Source organism: Haemorhous mexicanus, chromosome 28, assembly GCF_027477595.1.
Source record: "Haemorhous mexicanus isolate bHaeMex1 chromosome 28, bHaeMex1.pri, whole genome shotgun sequence".
Taxonomy (NCBI): Eukaryota; Metazoa; Chordata; class Aves; order Passeriformes; family Fringillidae; genus Haemorhous; species Haemorhous mexicanus.
The window spans coordinates 3,146,469-3,164,806 of NC_082368.1; the positions used below are offsets into that span (position 1 = coordinate 3,146,469).

The window sequence follows — 18,338 nt, forward strand, 5'->3', positions numbered from 1 at the left end:
AAATCCTTTCTTCTATTATTTTAGTATAGTTTATCATTTTCTTTTAATATAATCTATATCATATAATAATAAATCAGCCTTCTGAAACATGGAGTCAAGATTCTCATCTCCTCCCTCATCCTGGGACCCCTCTGAGCACCACCACAAAGACCAGAAGAGGAGAATCACTGGGACACCACTGGACCCCCAGGGTGAACAGCCTTCTACCTAATCTGTCTCTGTCACTCATTCTCTCACTCCCCACTTCTCCTTTTCCTATTTATTTCTCTCTCTCTCTACCTCATATTTGCAGTAAATAAAATCCATACTATTGGCTTTAGCATGTGGTCTAGTTTGCATCTTAATTCAGGTAGAAGCCCCTCTCTAACTAATTGGATCACCTCTAATTGGACCATAACACCCTCCCCAGCTCCTCTGGCCATCTCTGGACACCTGCAGCACCTCAACATCCTTTTTGTAGTGAAGGGCCCAGAGCTGGCTGCAGGACTGAGATGTGGCTCAGGCGTGCCCAGCACAGAGCCACACCATTTCTGGTGGAGCTGGAAAGCCCTGAAGGCTTTGTGTGCCAGCTTCAGAAAGAGCAGCTGCACAAACACATCACTGGGCAGGCCAGGCTCTGCTCAGGGTGGAAATAACCACTCTCCTGGCCCCTAGGGAACCATGGAAACCTCAGGGGAGAAAGCCAAGCAGCAGAGAGGAAGGTGCCTCAGGGGAGTGCACTAGCTGAGTTTGTGCCTCCTCAGCTCTTGCTGAGCTGTGGCTTTATGGCCCCTGTTGCCATTTCCCTAAATTAGCTCTAAGCATGTTTGGAGGCACTTGCATTCCTGTCCTTTAATGCTTTGATTCTCTGAGTCCAAAGTTACAAACTTTGTAATTCCCTTTAATTTTATGATGATACAACATGAGGGAAAGCTCAGGACATTTAACAACATCCCTGCTCACCTTTGTACAGAGAGGTATTTCCAACATAGTTACTTTTCAATGTGAAACATTCTTCCAATTCACTGTAGAACAACCAGTCAAGCTACTTCTCTTCATTTCAACAATAATTTTAGCAAATGTCCCAGTTTTGGAAAAAAAATAAGGTTTCTACAGCTATGGAGTCATAAATTTCATCTGTTAGCAACAAAAAAAAATTATTTTACAGATAGTTTGGGCATGACATAGCACACACTGGGCAGTCAACTTCTTTTTAAACCAAGGAACTGTTATACAATATTTACAGACATTTTAGCCTTAAGAGCTCACTCTATTACAAAAACCCAACAGCTGTGATGTCAACAAACATTGTAAGTGAAAATAAAGCACGTGGCACATTGTATAAAAGGTCCAAACATTTGTAACCACTTACATTCCCAGATGGAGCTGTGCTGCAGAGGGGATTACTGGTTGATAAGCCCTGATGGGGATGAAGGGTGAGTCTTGCAGCCTGACCTGTGCCATTGCCCAAATATATTCTAGCTGGGTTTCAAGAATTTTTCCTGCCTTATCCCAGAGCCAGAGATACTAAATACCTCACCACAGATGGCTTAAATAAAATACAAGTAGTTACACTGCATGGGAAAATGCATGAACTTGGTAAAATAGAGAACTGCTCCCAAAAAGCAGTCACTGACCAGGAACGTTAAGCAGAAATAAATCCCCTTTAGCAGGGTAAAAACACAAACTATTCCAGCTTCTATTTGAATGGTCACTCAGAACCCAGTCAGGCTGGTGAATAACCAGTTTTAAATCACTATTTTTCGTGTTGTTCAGCTCAGTACCCAGACTGCCGAGTCTTAGATTTTGTCTCTCAAAAGGGGAATCTCTAAAAGGGGAAGCTGAAAATTTCAGCTCAGTACCCAGACTCCTGAGGCTTAGATTTTGTCTCTTGAAAGGTGAATAACCAGTTTTAAATCACTATTTTTTTTGTGTTGTTCAGCTCAGTACCCAGACTCCTGGGTCTTTGAATCAGTCTCTCAAAAGGGGAATCTCTAAAAGAAGAAGCTGAAAATTTCAGCTCAGTACCCAGACTCCTGAGGCTTAGATTTTGTCTCTTGAAAGGTGAATAACCAGTTTTAAATCACTTTTTTTTTTTGTGTTGTTCAGCTCAGTACCCAGACTCCTGGGTCTTTGGTTTAGTCTCTCAAAAGGGGAATCTCTAAAAGAAGAAGCTGAAAATTTCAGCTCAGTACCCAGACTCCTGAGGCTTAGATTTTGTCTCTCAAAAGGGGAATCACTGAAGTGCTCCAAGACCCACTCGTGAGAGGCTGCAGCAGCCCGTGCAGCTGCAGCACATCTGGGCAGCCCCTTGAGCTCCTGCTCTGCCAAAGCTGACGTTGCACAGGTGAGCTGCATGGGGATGTCTGTCTGCCAGGACAGTGGCAGCAGTGCAGAAGTCCCAGTCCCACAGGCTGGAAGCAGCAGACCCAGGAGGGCCCCGAGCTCACCGGCGGCGGAAGGCGCGGGAGATCCTCCAGGCGTTGGGCTCCTCGTAGCGGTTGTAGAGGGGCTCCAGCCTCTGCTGCTTCTTCTGCTTGCTCAGCTTGGTTGGGTCAGAGACCTTGAAGAAAGCTGGGGCAAACTCCACCAGCCAGCGAGGATCGATGGTCGTCACCTCCCTCATGTACTCCTTGGTGGTCAGCACCAGCTCGTGATACACCACCCTGGGAAAAGGGACAGCAATTCTGCAAATCACTCCTTGCAAACAAGGAGCAACAAGGCAAGGGCTGGAGGAGATAAGTTGCTTCTTTTAAGCTCCAGAAGAACTACCCAGAAGAGTTATCCCTCTGGATAAGGACTGAGCAAGCCCAGTGCTTGAGAATTGCTTTTGCTGAAGTCTCCCTTCCAAACTACCTCTGTTCCCTGTTTTAGGATCTGAAATTACAGCTGATAAATAATCTAAAATTACTTATTTCCCCTCCTACTTCACAACTACTCTTCAGCACAGAATTCCTCCATCCCATTTAAAACAATGCTCTGTCCCTCTTCAACACCCAGTGTTTTAAACCCCCTCCCACAATAAAGAAACACAATTACAACTTCAGGCCTGGCATTAGCTCCAAAAGTCAGTCTCGTTTCTGCACAGGGACTAAGCTCAGCAGCAGAAAGAGACAAAAGTAGACTTGGAACTTTTCTCATTCATTGCTAAGGATTCAGCAGCCTCTGCTCGGATCTGCACTCCACTAGCAGCACACACCACAACATTCTCTGTTATAAAGTCTGAGGAGAAACAGGAAATCCCATGCTATTGCCCTCCTTACCACTCAGGCTGCCTGTTGAAGAGAGCACTGGATGGGTGGATGTAGACAACCTGCTGGTCAATGAGTGTCCTGTACCCCTCCTGGGGATCCTTCTTGGCTGCATTCCTGAAGAAGCCACTGCAAATTGCCTTCTGGACCCGAACTGTGGCCTTCCCACAGGACACCACATCCAGCTTATGCCTGCCAGACAAGAGATAGAGAGAAAAAGATTAGAGCTCTCCAGATTTGGATGCAGCTACCAAGATGACTTTAGCAAATTTTCTTGAGCTGTTACAATGTAAGAACAGCAAAACACTGTGTAAGAGCTTGAGTGAGGGGTGCAGGACTCCAGGTGGCTCTCCAAAATGCAGTTTATTCCATCCAAGGTGTTCCAGCAGTCCAGGGTCATGGGTGACAGAGCTGTGCCTACAGCTGTCAGCTCCAGCTGCAGGCAGGCCTGGACACCCTGAGTTTAGGTTACAATGCATTATAGACTTTACTTTGCTGAGCATCTTCATAGAGCAGAACCAATCTATACCTTAACTTTTATCTATGGCCTATCATAACTACTCTAATTACCACATTCATGTTACTGTTCTCCAGTCACTCACACTCAGTACATTAAAGTTCAAGCTAGAAGTTGTTTTTCAGTTTTCTTGCAGTAGAAAATTCTGAGACCTTTTTTCTACTTGCAACATCAGCAGGCTTGTTTGCCTGTGCTGTCTTTCTGCTTGGTAAAAACATCTTCTTGTTTGGGGTGGGTTTATCCTTTGCTCTAAGCCATAAAACCCCTTCTAACTAACACACCCTTTGCCTCCTTGGTTATACAGCAAGACTGGCTCAGCAATTCTTTTCTTCTATATCAAAACTTGCTTCCATCTTTATTCTTTCATCAAACTCTACATTCCAAAAATCTTTCTGCTAAGAATACATATCTGTGAGACTTTGCTGTCAAACTTTCCTCCTTCCCAACACCACAGAGTCAGCACTTGTCCTCCCTGATGTGCTCACCTGTCCATGATGCCCAACATCTGCTTGCGAATGTCCTGAGCCCGGCGTAAGGAGCGGGCCTGGATGAAATTTTCATAGCACCAGGGGTTTGAAAACTTATTGTTCTTCCAGGAATTGTACACAGCCAGCAGAGTGAGGTGGTCACCTTCTGTTTGATGGAACTTGGCTTTCTTTTGATCAGCAAGTGCTTGTTTATCCTAACACATAAAACATCCATCAATCAGATATCTACATCACAGAGAAAACCCCTGGACAATAAGGATGACACAGGCTCCCTGTCATTCACATCATGACATTTTAAACCTATCATGATAATGATACAGGATTAATGTGGTATTTTTGGGGTCCCCTGTGGCAGGAAAAATGAATTTGACTTCATATTTTTAGAATATTCTATTCTATTCTGCTATACTAAAACTATACTAAAGAACAGAGAAAGGATACAGACAGAAAGTTTAACAAGTTTGATTAAAAACTCTCCACAGTCCTGACACAGCTAGAACATGATTGGTCATTAAGTAAAAACAATTCACATGTTAGATAAACAATTTCTAAGCTACATTCCAAAGCAACAAAACAAGAAGAAACAAATAAGATAATATTTTTTTCTTTTTCTCTGAAGCTTCTCAGCTTCCCAGGGAAAAAAATCCTGGCCAAGGGATTTTTCAGAAAATATACTAGTAACAGATTAAGACAACACAGAAAGCTTTTTCAATTTCAATCCCTATTTTTGAAAAAACACATCAAAGTAAATGGATCATTTATACTGCAGGAAGCATATGCACACACTGCACTAACTGGTTTTCTTACTGCTCTACAAATTACTTCAGTTATTCACCAAGAAATGGGCTGAAGCAGTAGGTTTGAGCCTGGTGATCCCCACACCTCTTCCATCTGCACATGAAACATTAATCAAATACTGCAGTTACACAGACCAAAACTGAAGTTAACTGAAGAAGGAATGGATCCAAGACCAGCCTGATCCCACCACAGCAGAGCCTGTTACCTACTGAGTTAAAAGAAAGCAGCACAGGACAGAGGTGAAGAAATACTTTGTGTGTCTGAAAATGCAAGGGCAATCTGAACTCCAGAGCTGGCACTGACTTGGTTTAGGCTGTGTGTGCTTGCTGGGAAATGCAAGAGCAATTTTGAGACTTTTCACTTCCCATCTGCAAAGAAACTCCCAACAGCACAGCTACAGGCCCTTACAGAAAAGGAAATTCTGACCAAATTACAAGTTTCTTTTGGGAAATATGCTCACTCTTAACCCCTGAAGCATTCACACCAAACCCAGCCAGACTGTAACACTGCTGCCTCTGGCTCAGCTCCTCACCTTTGGCCTGTAGAACACATTCTGCACAGACAGCATGGACACGATTGTCAGCATCTCCTCACTGCACCCCAGATGCACAGACATGATCAACATCTTACACAGCATGGGCTCCAGGGGGAATTCTGCCATCTGCAACACACATGTTCCAAGGCATTCACTGAAAAATCTTCAGTCTTCTCAGTGCAAAACAAAGCAATGCCTTTTCTCACATATTTACAAAGAGGTGTGCTTGACCCAGAATGACTTCACTCAACACAAAGCAAATTATTTGTCTGTATTCACTATCACAAGAATATCCCAATGCTTACAGGAAATTTTTAGCCATTAATAAATGTAACTTTATGAATAAGGAGAAACACTAGTTGCTCCTTAAAAAGCAGAAGGCACCTTTAAGAAGCAGAAGGCACCTTTAAGAAGCAGAAGGCACCTCTAAGAAGCAGAAGGCACCTCTAAGAAGCAGAAGGCACCTCTAAGAAGCAGAAGGCACCTCTAAGAAGCAGAAGGCACCTTTAAAAGGTATCTTTTTAAGGTACCTTAAAAAGAAGAAGGTACAGCAGAGCTGTGGTAAATGAAAAGCTACCAAAACCCCCAAGAGAGTGACAGTAAAGCAAACCAACAATGCTAAGAGGGATTTTATTTTGCCTACCCTACGCCCAAGTCGAGTGAGCAGCCCCTCATCATCCAGAGCTCCCAGGGTGTAGAGCTGCTCCATGGCAGTAATGAGAGTTTCCATGGGGGGAGCATCCATGAAGTCAAAGGACAGCAAATCATTGATGCCCATAGCCTGGGAGGGATTGGAGAGAAGCCAAGTTAAAACACTCAGAAGGAAGGCAACAAACTCCAGCCAGAGGTATAACACCAAACAGTGAGGCACTACAAAACTTCAGGCAACTCCAGCCTCATGTCCTTACCCTGACTGCAGGTATGAACACACAGCTGCCTTCCTGCACTTGAAATAAGGAGCACTGGCCATGGCACTCCTGCACTACTCAGCTTTCTGCTCTGTTCTTTAGGTACTGCTCCACACATCCCTCAGGCAAGATGATTCAGTTGAGGAGAAATCAGCTGAATTCTGCTTTTGGGACTTGTGTCTTGTAAAGCAGTGTGGCCTGAGAGCTCCACAGGACTTTAATGTGCTCCCAGAAAGGGGAAAGGCAGCAGCTTTCCCATCTGTGACTGGGTTAATGCAGGTCACAGACTTTCCAGAGGGATGGTACACACTTAGACATGCCCAGGTTTGCAGCTCTAAACTCACTCTGAAACAATTTATCTCATCTGTTAACAATGTAAATGTCCCCTACATAGGAAATGACACTGCTGGAGATTTCTGTTTCTCCTGCCTCCTGCAACCAACTGTTCTGTGCAGCTAAACTCATCATTTAGCTGGCTATCCAACAGAACAGCCCTCAATAAAAAAACACAGAAGCAAGCCTAGTGCCTAAGAATTGCTTTTGTTGAAGTCTCCCTTCCAAACTACCTCTGTTCACTAGAAGGATCTGAAATTACTTCCTGAGACTCATTTATTGACACACACAGCATGCTGGCTAGCTACAAGCTGGTGAAACACCCACCTTCAGGGAGAGCACTGTACTGGCCAGATTTGTCCTCTGGATTTCAGGCACGTTGGTGGTTAGCATCTCATCTCTGTAGGCACGTTCTGTGTACAGCCTGTAGCATTTTCCTGGGCCTGTTCTGCCAGCCCTGCCTGCACGCTGCTTGGCCTGAGCCTAAAGAGAACAACAGGTACAAAAAACCAGGTGAAAACAAAGTGAAATACAATGGTTATTCACAATTTTACTTGTATGGATAGAAAGGCCTTCAGTACAACACAGGGTAGAATGTATTCTATAGGCACAGACTCAGGGAGCTATCAGAAATCATTGTCTCATTTTGCTCACCTGTGCTTGAAAACAAGTGAAATAAAACCAGGTGAAAACAAGTAAAATAAAATGGTTATTCACAATTTTACTTGTATGGATAGAATGGCTTTCAATGCAACATGAAGTATGTATTCTGTAGGGACAGACTCAAGGAGTGCCTGATATCAGAAATGTGGGTTTATCTTTGCCTCAGTTTGCTCACTTGTGCTTGTAAACAAGTGAAATAAAACCAGGTGAAAACAAGTAAAATAAAATGGTTATTCACAATTTTACTTCTATGGATAGAAAGGCTTTCAATACAACACAGGGAAGTATGTATTCTGGAGGCACAGACTCCAAGAGCTATCAGAAATGTGGGTTCATCATTGCCTCATTTTGCTCACTTGTGCTTGGATGCCACACTGGCAAGACACACCACACCCATGGGGAGAGCCAAACACAGAATATCTACCTGGGAAATTGGTGTCACCACCAGCTGGTCAATTCCAGTCTTGGAGTTATAAACTTTCTGCTTCACAAAGCCAGGATCAACCACATAATATATTCCATCAATGGTCAAAGATGTCTCTGCAATGTTGGTGGCAATGACAACCTGCAAGTCACAGTCTGAGTCAGCACCAGTTCTGTGTCAGGCTGCCAAGCCCACCCCACCACCCAACTTCATCCACTGGTGTAATATGAGCAGCTTGTTACAAATGCAACCACTGTCAATGCTGAAAGGAGAAATGTGTTCACAGGGAACAGGAGGAGATGTTATCCACAAAGTGCCACTGACATATTTCATGAAAAATCCTTCTGCCAGGATCTTTTCCCCTGAGATGCTGAGAAGTTTCAGCTTCTCCATGTTTTGCTGCTTTGGAATGTGATTTGGAGAATTGTTCACCCAGCATGTGAATTGTTTTTACTTGATGACCAATGACAGCCACCTGTGTCAAGGCTGTCAGCAGTCACAAGATTTTATAATCATTCCATTCTTTCCCTTGCTAGCCTTCTGGTGTCTCCTTTCTCTATTCTTTAATATAGTTTTAATACATCATTTTCTTTTAATATAATATCATGTCATAAAATAATAAATCAGCCTTCTGAAACATGGAATCAAGATTCTCATCTCTTCCCTCATCCTGGGGACCCTCCAACATCACCACATTTGGTGACCCCGAGTGAGTGACACCCCCACAACAAAGATGGACAGGTTTTAAGTATCTACCTTTGTTTAAAGTTTGGGCAAAAAGGGAAAAGAGCATGAAAAAATCCACAATTCAAAGCAAGAGAAAGCTTGTAAGCAGACTGCACTGACTTCAGGGAGATTTTTTACCTATCACTCAGACACAGCCTGTATTCAGAGAAAAATCTTCCTGAGAATGTATCTCTAGATATTCACTAGCTGCTTTGTAGGAAATTTACTTCCATACAACAAGAACTGCATTTAGATTTTAGATTTTTAGATTAATTGAAGTTAGTATCCTTTAAAGACAGCATTAAATAACACACCAAGAACATTCCACAGAGAGGTTTTCACATGTGTTGAAAGGCTTAGATAACTTGAGATGCTTACAACCAAAAATATGCTCTAAGCTGTAAATCATCTTTTCCCAAAAGTTTATCCTTTAAGCACTGTAATACACCCCACTATTAAAATATATCAGAAGATGAAAGGGCACAAAGATGAAATTACCTTTCTGCTCCCTGGTGGGGCCGGGTCAAAGATCCTGGTCTGCATTTCACTGGGCAAAGCTGAATACACTGGTAGGATAATTAACTCTGGAACATCAGGTCCTAGAGATTTCATCCTCTCATAGAGGATCTCACAGGCAGTGTCAATCTCTTCCTGGCCAGTCAGAAAGACCAAAATGTCACCTACACAGGAAGTAAATTAAAACAACCACAGAATCAATCCTGTTCATTACAACTCCTGCATTACCATATTTTCATTCCTCATGTTTTCCATTGATGAGGATCCCCAAACTTTTGCTAGCAACTCTTATCCAAAGCCAACAAACTTGAGTCTTTCACCCAACTTTTTCAGCATTTTAGTTACTGTATTTACAAACAAGAACAGTCCTGACAGCATTTTGCACACCTTACTAATATAACCCATGTCTTACAGAAAGACCTTGCTCAGAGGTCTTTAAATCACCAAAAACCCAAAACCATTCTCTACTCACCTGGTGGCTCTGTTAAATGGATCTGCATTACTGTAATCAGACTGGCATCCAAATAATCTGTCTCTGGCTCTTTTGTGTACAGAATTTCTACTGGGTATGTTCTGCCAGGAATTGTGAAGATTGGTGCTTCATAGAAATACTGAGAGAATTTCACAGCATCCAGAGTTGCTGATGTCACTATCAGCTTCATGTCCTGCCGTTTCTGCACTGTCTGCAGGAGGACAAAGGGCTCAAGTCATTTATTGCCTTTGGAACTATCAAAATATGGCACTTGACTAAAATGAGACAAATACAACCAGTAATAAAAGGTGTTTTAACATCTGAGTAGAGGGGTAGCTTATCCCAGTACCCAGAATTTCAGAAAATTGACCACTGAGGTCCCATTTGAAGCCTCCCTCAGCAACATTATCACAAGAAAGCTTTTGGCAGAGCAGGATGAGCAAAGCAAGAACACTCCCATGTTCACCCACCATTATGAACATCCAGGATGGCAAATTCTCACTGTTCCTGCTGAATTTTGCTTGCTCTGCCTTCACACAGAGGCTAATTTCACCAAGATTCAGACCATAAACCCTCAAGAGCATTTGCTCTTCAAGCACATGTATGAACCTAACTTGTGTGACTTCACCTCTGCTCTCCTGTCACTGTCCTATTTTCTGGAAAAATCCCCTTCCCCAGGATTTTCTCTTGGGAAGCTGAGAAGCCTCAGCTTCTCCTGTGTTTTGGAATGTGGCTGGAGATTGTTTATCCAACGTGGGAATTGTTTTAACTTAATGGCCAATCAGGGTCAGGCTGTGTCAGACTCTGAGGAGTCAGTCAGGAGTTTTCATTATCATTCTTTGTAGCCTCCTGTCTGTATCCTTTCTCTATTCTTTAGTATAGTTTAGTATAGCATTCTATAAATGGAATGGAATGGAATGGAATGGAATGGAATGGAATGGAATGGAATGGAATGGAATGGAATGGAATGGAATGGAATGGAATGGAATGGAATGGAATAATAAATCAGCCTTCTAAGAACGTGGAGTCAGATTCATCAATTCCTCCTTCATCCTGGGGACCCTGAAAATACCACACTTTCCTCCCCACACTGAAAGCAGTAAAAATCCAGGCTCCATTACCTTCTTCAGGAGCCCAAAGAGCACATCTGTATGGATGGTCCTCTCATGGGCCTCATCCAGCATGATGATGGCATACTGGGTGAGATCTGGGTCTATCAGGCACTCTCTCAGTAACATGCCATCTGTCATGTATTTGATGACAGTCTCAGGGCTGGTGCAGTCCTCAAACCTAATGGTGTAGCCAACCTGGAGGGAAGAGTTGCACAGAAATAGAAGTTACACAATGATCAGCCTCATTAACTCCCAGTTTGATTATTCCACAAACTCACTTGGCAGCCTACAAGGGAACAGACAAATGGACACACAAGACAACTAGCTCCAACACTGATTTTTCCTACTTTTCATGCTTATTTTGGCATGTTCTTCAACATGGAAATTCACCTCTTGTCCCAAGCAGCAACCAAATTCCTCTGACACCCTCTTTGCAACAGACATTGCAGCCACCCTGCGAGGCTGAGTACATCCAATCTTCCCTCTGGAGGTATATCCTGCCTCAGCCAGGTACTGGGTAATCTGGGTTGTTTTCCCAGATCCTGTCTCTCCAATAACAATCAGAATCTGGTTGTCATGCACAGCCTAGAAGAGATCAGAAGACACACACTTGTTAACAGTTTTTTAAAAATCAAAACAAACCAAACCAAATCAGCATGGGCTATCTGGGACTAGATTGAGCAGCTCTTGCTTTTGCTTCAATGGACCCAGAACAAAAATCATGTAGGTATTCCTACTGATCAAGTCAGTGACCTGTTTAAGTGCTCAGCTGACTTTCTCACATGATATTAGGATCAATTTTGACTTAGATTAATAAATATCTGGAAACTCATTAAATATACATATATATATATATATAAAATACTTTAAATACATATTGTGAGCTAAAGTTCTGCACTTAAAATGATCAGCTGGCTATTCACCTAGCAAAAAGCTAAACCAAGAGTATTTATTTTAAATTACTGCTTGCTCAAACCAGAATGCCTTTTCATGAGTCTTACTTGTATCAGCTGCTCCTTCAGTCTGAAGATTGGGAGACTCTCTCTCTGTTCAATGATGGAAAGCTGGGTCTTCTTACCATAAGAAGCTTTGTTGCCACCAAATGCATGTTTCTTCCACTCTGGGATATCATTTGGCATCATCCCAATACCTCGCATGTTGGCAGCTATTTGTCTTCCATCCACTAGAAAAGAAACAATTTCATCATTTACACATCCAGATTCACACAGCACAGACCCTGATGATCCTGCTCCAACTGCTCCATCATCCAGGCCTTCTACTCTGTGTGTTTAAATGGTTTTTAAGTTCCCAAGTGGATACCCCCACTATTACAGGAGATACCTGTCCACTTCCCCTGACAATCCCATTTCCATTTCAGTGGAAAAACATTTCTTCTCTCTCTCACTTTTAAAGTGTGGCAGACAAACACAGCATCAGGAAATTTTTCCTGGGCTGCTGGAGTAGCACAAAAAAGGCACAGTTCACCTGTGCTCAGACATACCATCAGGGAGAGGATCCACCCAGTGAGTGTTGAGGCCCATGGGGATGGAATCCATCTCTGCTTCTCTCTGGGCTTGTTTAAGTTCTCGCCTCTCCTTAGCTAAAGCACTTTGCATCATGGCAGCCTGGGACAGGGAACCATCTGGATTCTGGAGAGCAAGAAGAAAAGACTTCAAGCACTACCATTCCTTCACCTTCAATAGATCTTTTCTTTAGAAACATCTTCTAAAGAAGCTTTAAAAATGTCAAATTTTATTAGATTTCCAGAGTATTTCCATCAGGCTGGCCTCATGAACTTTCATAATCATAACTAACATGGAGCATGCTTACACTGCCCAGTCAGAAGGATTACAGGCACAACCAATGAAAAGTATTTCTTTACTACCTTCTACTTTCAAAAGATAAGAAAAAGCAGAACAGAGAAATTTTGTTCTAACACACCCATGTAAAATGGCATCTCAGTTCCATTATTCCACTTCACAGTCACCAGTTAAATCAGAACCCAGCTTTATTGGAAGGAGTTCAGTGGTTATGTTTTTCAGGGCTCCAAGTAATGAGCAGGTGAGAAACTGGTTATTAAATTCGCAAATATTTATATAATTTATTCAAGTACATTGGTTTTAGCCCTGGAAATCTCTTACCTTTACTATTTTAATGGGACTCATATCCATGCTCTGTTTAGTGTGACCTCGAAGAAATGGTGGCTCTTCTTCAACCAGCTCAATCTCAAGATCCTCATCTAAAATTCACAAGTGACAATTGTTACAGAAAAATTAAATCTTTTGGGTACATAAAAGTGCCTCTTAAAGTAATGCTTCCTGTGTATTTTTAAAGATATTCTTAAAACTCCTTATAATATTGAAGAACTCCTTAGAACATTAAGGATTAAATATTAAAGACTCCTTAGAATATTAAAGATATTCTTAAAACTCCTTAGGAGTTTTTAAAGTGAAAACACTGCAAATAAAAATGCACAGACTGGGCACATCCAAATGCCACTAATAACACAGCCAGAGGAACCCTAGTTCCAAATATAAAGATGACAGCAAATGGTGTGATGCTTTATAACTACTTCTATCATCAATATATTTTTGGATCAAAATACATGCAGAAAGACAAGGAATTTACAACAATAAGACTGCTGGGAAATACTACCTTCTTCATCATCAACTTTAGGAAGAATCCCAGTCTCCTCATCGAAGTCAGGAAACTCTTCCTTGGAAAGCACATTAGCTGCAATCATCTGGGAACAGAATGAACACACCATGAATATGACCCCATGAATGAACACAACTCATGCCTATGAGTCAGTTCTAAAACAGGAACAAAGGAATGGTCCTGCATCCTGGATCCTCACCCAGCCTCTGAGCAAGGAGTCCTTCTGTTACTCCAAACACCAACTAAACAATCCCAGAGCAGAAGCCAGCAATTCCGAGTTAGTGAGCAAGTTACACAACCAATAAATCCAGGAGCTGTATTCTAGCTCATTAAACTCCCTGACAACTTCACCACCTTTATCCCCTTCCCCTGAATGCAGCACAGACCTGTTTTATCTCCCACTTCTCCGGGTCAGAAATGCGGGTGAGGCGTTTCCTCTCCAGGCTGTCGTCCTCCACCTCGGGGGCGCTCACCAGGGACAGGTGACTGGGTCTGTCTGGGTTCCTCATGGAGCTTTCCTCGTTGGCTTCTCCAACCAGGTTCCTCCTACGGTTTGGGTTCAGGTCTTCTCCAGTGTCTTGATCAACATCCTGCATCAGATAGATTGGTAATCTATCAGCTCTTGGTAATCAATCAGCTCTACACTTCTCATCTATTAACTCTGCCAGTAACAGCCCATTCACAAAAAATGCTGTTTTGTAGGCTTTTTGGTTTTTTTCAGCTGGTAATTGAGGTAAGAACATCCTCAGGCATGGAACACCCTCTGTCTTGGCAATAGTGGTGATTAAGTTTAAAATTAAAAGCTTCTCTCCTACCGAAAGAGGAAGACAAACAGCAACAGCTTGAGGTTTGCACTGCCTCTTCGATATCGTGTCAAGCCAAGAAATTGTTAGGAACACTACACCAAAACTAGAGAAAATGTGTAAAAAGTAATAGGTCACTTAAATACAGAATGGTAACTTAGTTTTTAACTGAATGGTTATGTATTAGTTTCCATCAAAAAGAGTGAAAAATAGCAAGAAGTGGCATCATTTAAAGAATTTTAGCACCTCTGTACCTTCATGCTCAGGCTGGTTTTGGACCCAGTAAAAGATAACACTTTGACTTTCACTCTTTGGCCTTTGCTCACAACATCAGCAACATTGGCAACCCGTCCTTCTCTTCGCAGCTCTGAGATGTGGACCAAGCCCTCCCAACGTTTCCTGGGAGTGAAACAGAGGGGCATGAGAGGGGCACATTATTACTCTGACAGCCCTTCAGATCACTCAGAATCTATATTAAAATATGTTGCTGTCAACAGATTGTGTATGTCCACAAACTGGTTTTTGTCATGAGAATTTTATAATTCTCTGCTGTCACATCTATTTTTTTGAAACATCCCTTCAAAGCCCAGAATAGCTGCTGGTAGCTTCAGCACATCTTTAAGGTACCAGCAGAAGAGAACTGAGCTGAAACAGTACCAGATCAATGTCACTGTCATATATTCTGAAAAATCCCTTTGCCAGGATTTCTTCTCCTGGGAAGCTGAGAAGCCTCAGAGAAAAATGAAAACAATAATTATCTGATTCGCTCCTCCTGTGGTTTGCTGCTTTGGAATGTGGTTTGGACATTGTTTACCAATTGGTCATGGTTTTATTGGTTTCATGGGAATTGTTTTGACTTAATGACCAATCACAACCCAGCTGTGTCGAGGCTCTGGAAAGAGTCACAAGTTTTCATTATTATCTTTTTAACATTCTGCAAGTATCCTCTCTCTATTCTTTAGTACAGTTTTAGTATAGCATTCTTTAATATAATATAGATCTTAAAATAATAAATTAGCCTTCTAAGAACATGGAACCAGATTCTCAATTCCTCCTGCATCTGGGGAACCCAGAAAATACCACAGATCTCCAGGAAACATCAAAGGGTACCTCAGTCCTTCCAGCTGCACAAAGCACCCAAACTGCATTATGCTGGTGACTTTGCCATTGTAGATGTCCCCAATGGAAGGCTCCTCAGCCGGTGGTCGGTCTATGTGCTTGTCTCTCCACCTCTCATGGCTCTTCTCAAGGTATTTCTCCCGATCTTTGCGCTCCTTGCTGGGGCTCCAGCTCCTGCTCCTTGACCTGTATCTGGATTTTCCCCTGTTCCTGTCCCAAGTCCTGGAACGAGACCTGGAGCGAGATCTGTGCCTCCGCTTCCTGTCCCTGCTACGGCTCCGGCTCCTCTTCCTTTTCTTCACCCTAACAAACCAAAATTCCATCTCTGCAGGGCATTTCCACCTCAGGCAATGGGAGCAGCCAAAATTCCATCTCTGCAGGGCATTTCCACCTCAGGCAATGGGAGCAGCCAAGGCCCTCCCCCCGCCCCAGACACAGCAGGCACCTACCGATGGTCGCTGCTCCTCTGCTTGCCCTGCTTGTCTGCACTGGGCATCAGAGCTTCGAGCTCCTTCAGGGCATCAGCTGCCACCTTCACATCATCTTCATCCAGCATGTTCTGGATAAAACATAAAAAGCTTGTCACAAAGAATTAATCTACAGAATTATCACCATACTATTTAGATATGTATAGATATGTGAATCTATTTAGAAAGAATACAAGATTTAAAAAATCAGGCTCAATACGTGATAAAGAAAAAAAGCACTCTCCCAATTTGGCCACAATATTGAGACAATTCTGCTTTTATACACTAGAAAGTTCCATCTCAGTGCCCCAAATTGTTACAGAAATTCAAAATGCAAGGCCCTCATAGCCTCTGAATATGCAACATATTTAATTAGTTTGTAACACATCATTACTTTTAACATTATGTAAGGAAGGCCAGGCTACAAATTTCATGTCACAAGAGTCTCAACTTTCACACATCCTGCAAAACAGTATCACATGGCCATTGCTAACAGCTGTTCTTTGCAACAATGTGCAGTAACACCAGCCTTCCACCTCTTCCACGCTTCATTTCCCAAAGTTCACATTTATCCATGCATTAGACAGAGAAAAAAGGCTGAAACTAACTGTGGAAAAAAAATATAAAAGTTTTCACACAGTTACAAAGGAAAGCTGAAATGACCATCTTACCCTGATGTTGGGATTGTCTGGCCTGCAAAGGGCTGGATACAATTCCCTCAACTTTTCTTTCTCTGATTTGGGTTTGACAACTGCCTCTGATTTTGAGAGAAAAATAGAGAAAGAAAAAAAAAAGCACAATGAAACACAAAACTTATAAGTGCCACAACAATTCACTCATGCTTTTTCTATGATTGAATATAAAATTTAATTTCCATCTGAATGCAAAGGCTGATACAGCTGTTACAGAGATTCAATTGTTGCCTCCCTTCAAAGAAAATTCTGATTATTAGTGAATATTTGAAAGACAGAACACTCTGAGCAACACAGTCAGAATAACAACAGCAGGATGCAGGGTGCAACAGGATTTGCTTTAGAAAACTAAAGCAGAAAACAGAAACTCACCCAGCACTGGCCCCACGTACCTTTGCTCGTGGATGGTTTTGGTGGAGGCCGCATTGTCTGGATGAGACGCAGCAGGTTACTGATGAGGGAATCCTGAAAGAAAATCAGTAAAATACTTCAGGAAATGACTGTAACACTTTCATCGTTAGAAGGCACAAGTGAGGGTTGATTAGCAGGACAAAAAAATGCTCAATTCTGAAGATGCGGGCTGATTTTTAGAAACTATCACTGGGCTTTGTGTATGCCCTAAAAAGAACTCAAAAATAATTATGATAATTTTATCAAAGTGACTTTTCTGTTAATCATTTTAATCGCTTATTTAATCCAACTACAGCTGTTCCTAAGAATCAATGAACACAGCATGTAAGCATCATAAGATGATTATGGCAACATCTGTCTTCATGAAAAGTTGTTTCTTCCATATTTTATATGCTCGACACAACACTAAGCAGTTTGAGTCCTCAGGAAGAAGCTTTTCAAAGACTACAAAAGCTTTAAAAAATATGAGGGAGGGGAAGGCAGGGGAGACAGGAATGTCAGGAGCTAATTAGTATGTAGTTTTTCTAATTGAAGAAAATCAATAATAACTGCTCACAGATCTCTCTTTAAAACAGAAAGCTCTAGCACAACAGGAATAATACATAAATAACGCTCAGGTGTCACTTACAGTGAACTCAGCACCATTCTTCAGAAGAATTGCTTTAAACGTGTCAAACGTGGTATTTTTCTCGGCAAGGCTTATCACAAACTCGGCTGTGAGGGAAAAGGATAAAGTAAGCTGAACTAATAAAGTTCAAAGCGGGGTAAGGGGTGCACGTCGGACAGAAGCCGCTCAGCCGGGCCCCTGCGGCTGCCGCGGGCCCGGGGAGCTTCTCCTCATCTCTCCCCGCAATGAAGCGTCCTCTCAGGCTCACAAATTGGGGTTTTATAAAGAAAAATAATGGCTTCTAATGTCTATATTCGAAAAGAACCTTCACAAAACGCATCCGGCCCCACAGAAAGGGGCTACTACGGCCCTCAGCCAGCTGGCCTCTGTCCGGGAACGCGATGTCACCGGAGCGCCCCGGAGGCGCCCGATGGCCGCGCCCGGCCCGCTTACCCAGGTCCTTGTCGTTGATGCCCAGGTGGTTGTCGAGCTCGGTGCACACCTTGGACACCAGCGACAGGTACTCGAGCTTGGCGAGCTCCTCCGCCGCCGCCAGCTCCGCCATGGCCGCCGTGGCCGCGTCCGGGGCGCGCCGGAAACGGCGCCGTGACGGGAACAGAGGGGCGGGGCCGGGACACAGCGGGGCGGGGCCCGGAACAGAGGGGCGGGGCCCGGAACAGAGGGGCGGGGCCCGGAACAGAGGGGCGGGGCACAGAAGGGCGGTGCCCCGTGGCAGGGGGGCGGGGCCGCGAGACGGGGGGGTGGGGGGAAGGGGGGTGGGGGGAAGGGGGGCGGGACGAAATGGGGCGGGACCGGAACGGGACCGGGAACGAGACCGGGAGGGGCTCGGAACGACACC

At 43.2% G+C, this 18,338-nt stretch overlaps 1 protein-coding gene across 1 annotated transcript; it reads right to left on the bottom strand.

The window, feature by feature from the left end:
* Window positions 1-859: 859 nt before the first annotated feature.
* DHX8 (DEAH-box helicase 8) lies at window positions 860-18,086 on the bottom strand. Its single transcript, XM_059868993.1, has 23 exons — window positions 17,933-18,086; window positions 17,501-17,586; window positions 16,854-16,926; window positions 16,441-16,526; window positions 15,752-15,861; window positions 15,294-15,605; window positions 14,438-14,582; window positions 13,767-13,970; window positions 13,378-13,465; window positions 12,864-12,961; window positions 12,224-12,371; window positions 11,724-11,905; window positions 11,113-11,307; window positions 10,732-10,917; window positions 9,611-9,821; window positions 9,121-9,302; window positions 7,897-8,037; window positions 7,137-7,292; window positions 6,212-6,349; window positions 5,566-5,694; window positions 4,233-4,429; window positions 3,243-3,422; window positions 860-2,645 (listed from the first exon to the last, which is right to left on the bottom strand). The coding sequence occupies exons 1-23, from the start codon at window positions 18,042-18,044 to the stop codon at window positions 2,426-2,428; spliced, it is 3,579 nt and encodes a 1,192-aa protein (XP_059724976.1). The 5' UTR covers window positions 18,045-18,086; the 3' UTR covers window positions 860-2,425.
* Between the last annotated feature and the right edge of the window lie 252 nt (window positions 18,087-18,338).

Coding starts and splice junctions, on each gene's coding strand:
- DHX8 (XM_059868993.1), bottom strand. CDS start 18,044: ATGGCGGAGCTGGCGGCGGCGGAGGAGCTCGCCAAGCTCGAGTACCTG. Junction 17,587..17,932: donor CATCAACGACAAGGACCTGG/GTAAGCGGGCCG, acceptor TTTCCCTCACAG/CCGAGTTTGTGATAAGCCTT. Junction 14,583..15,293: donor GTGCAGCTGGAAGGACTGAG/GTACCCTTTGAT, acceptor TTTCACTCCCAG/GAAACGTTGGGAGGGCTTGG.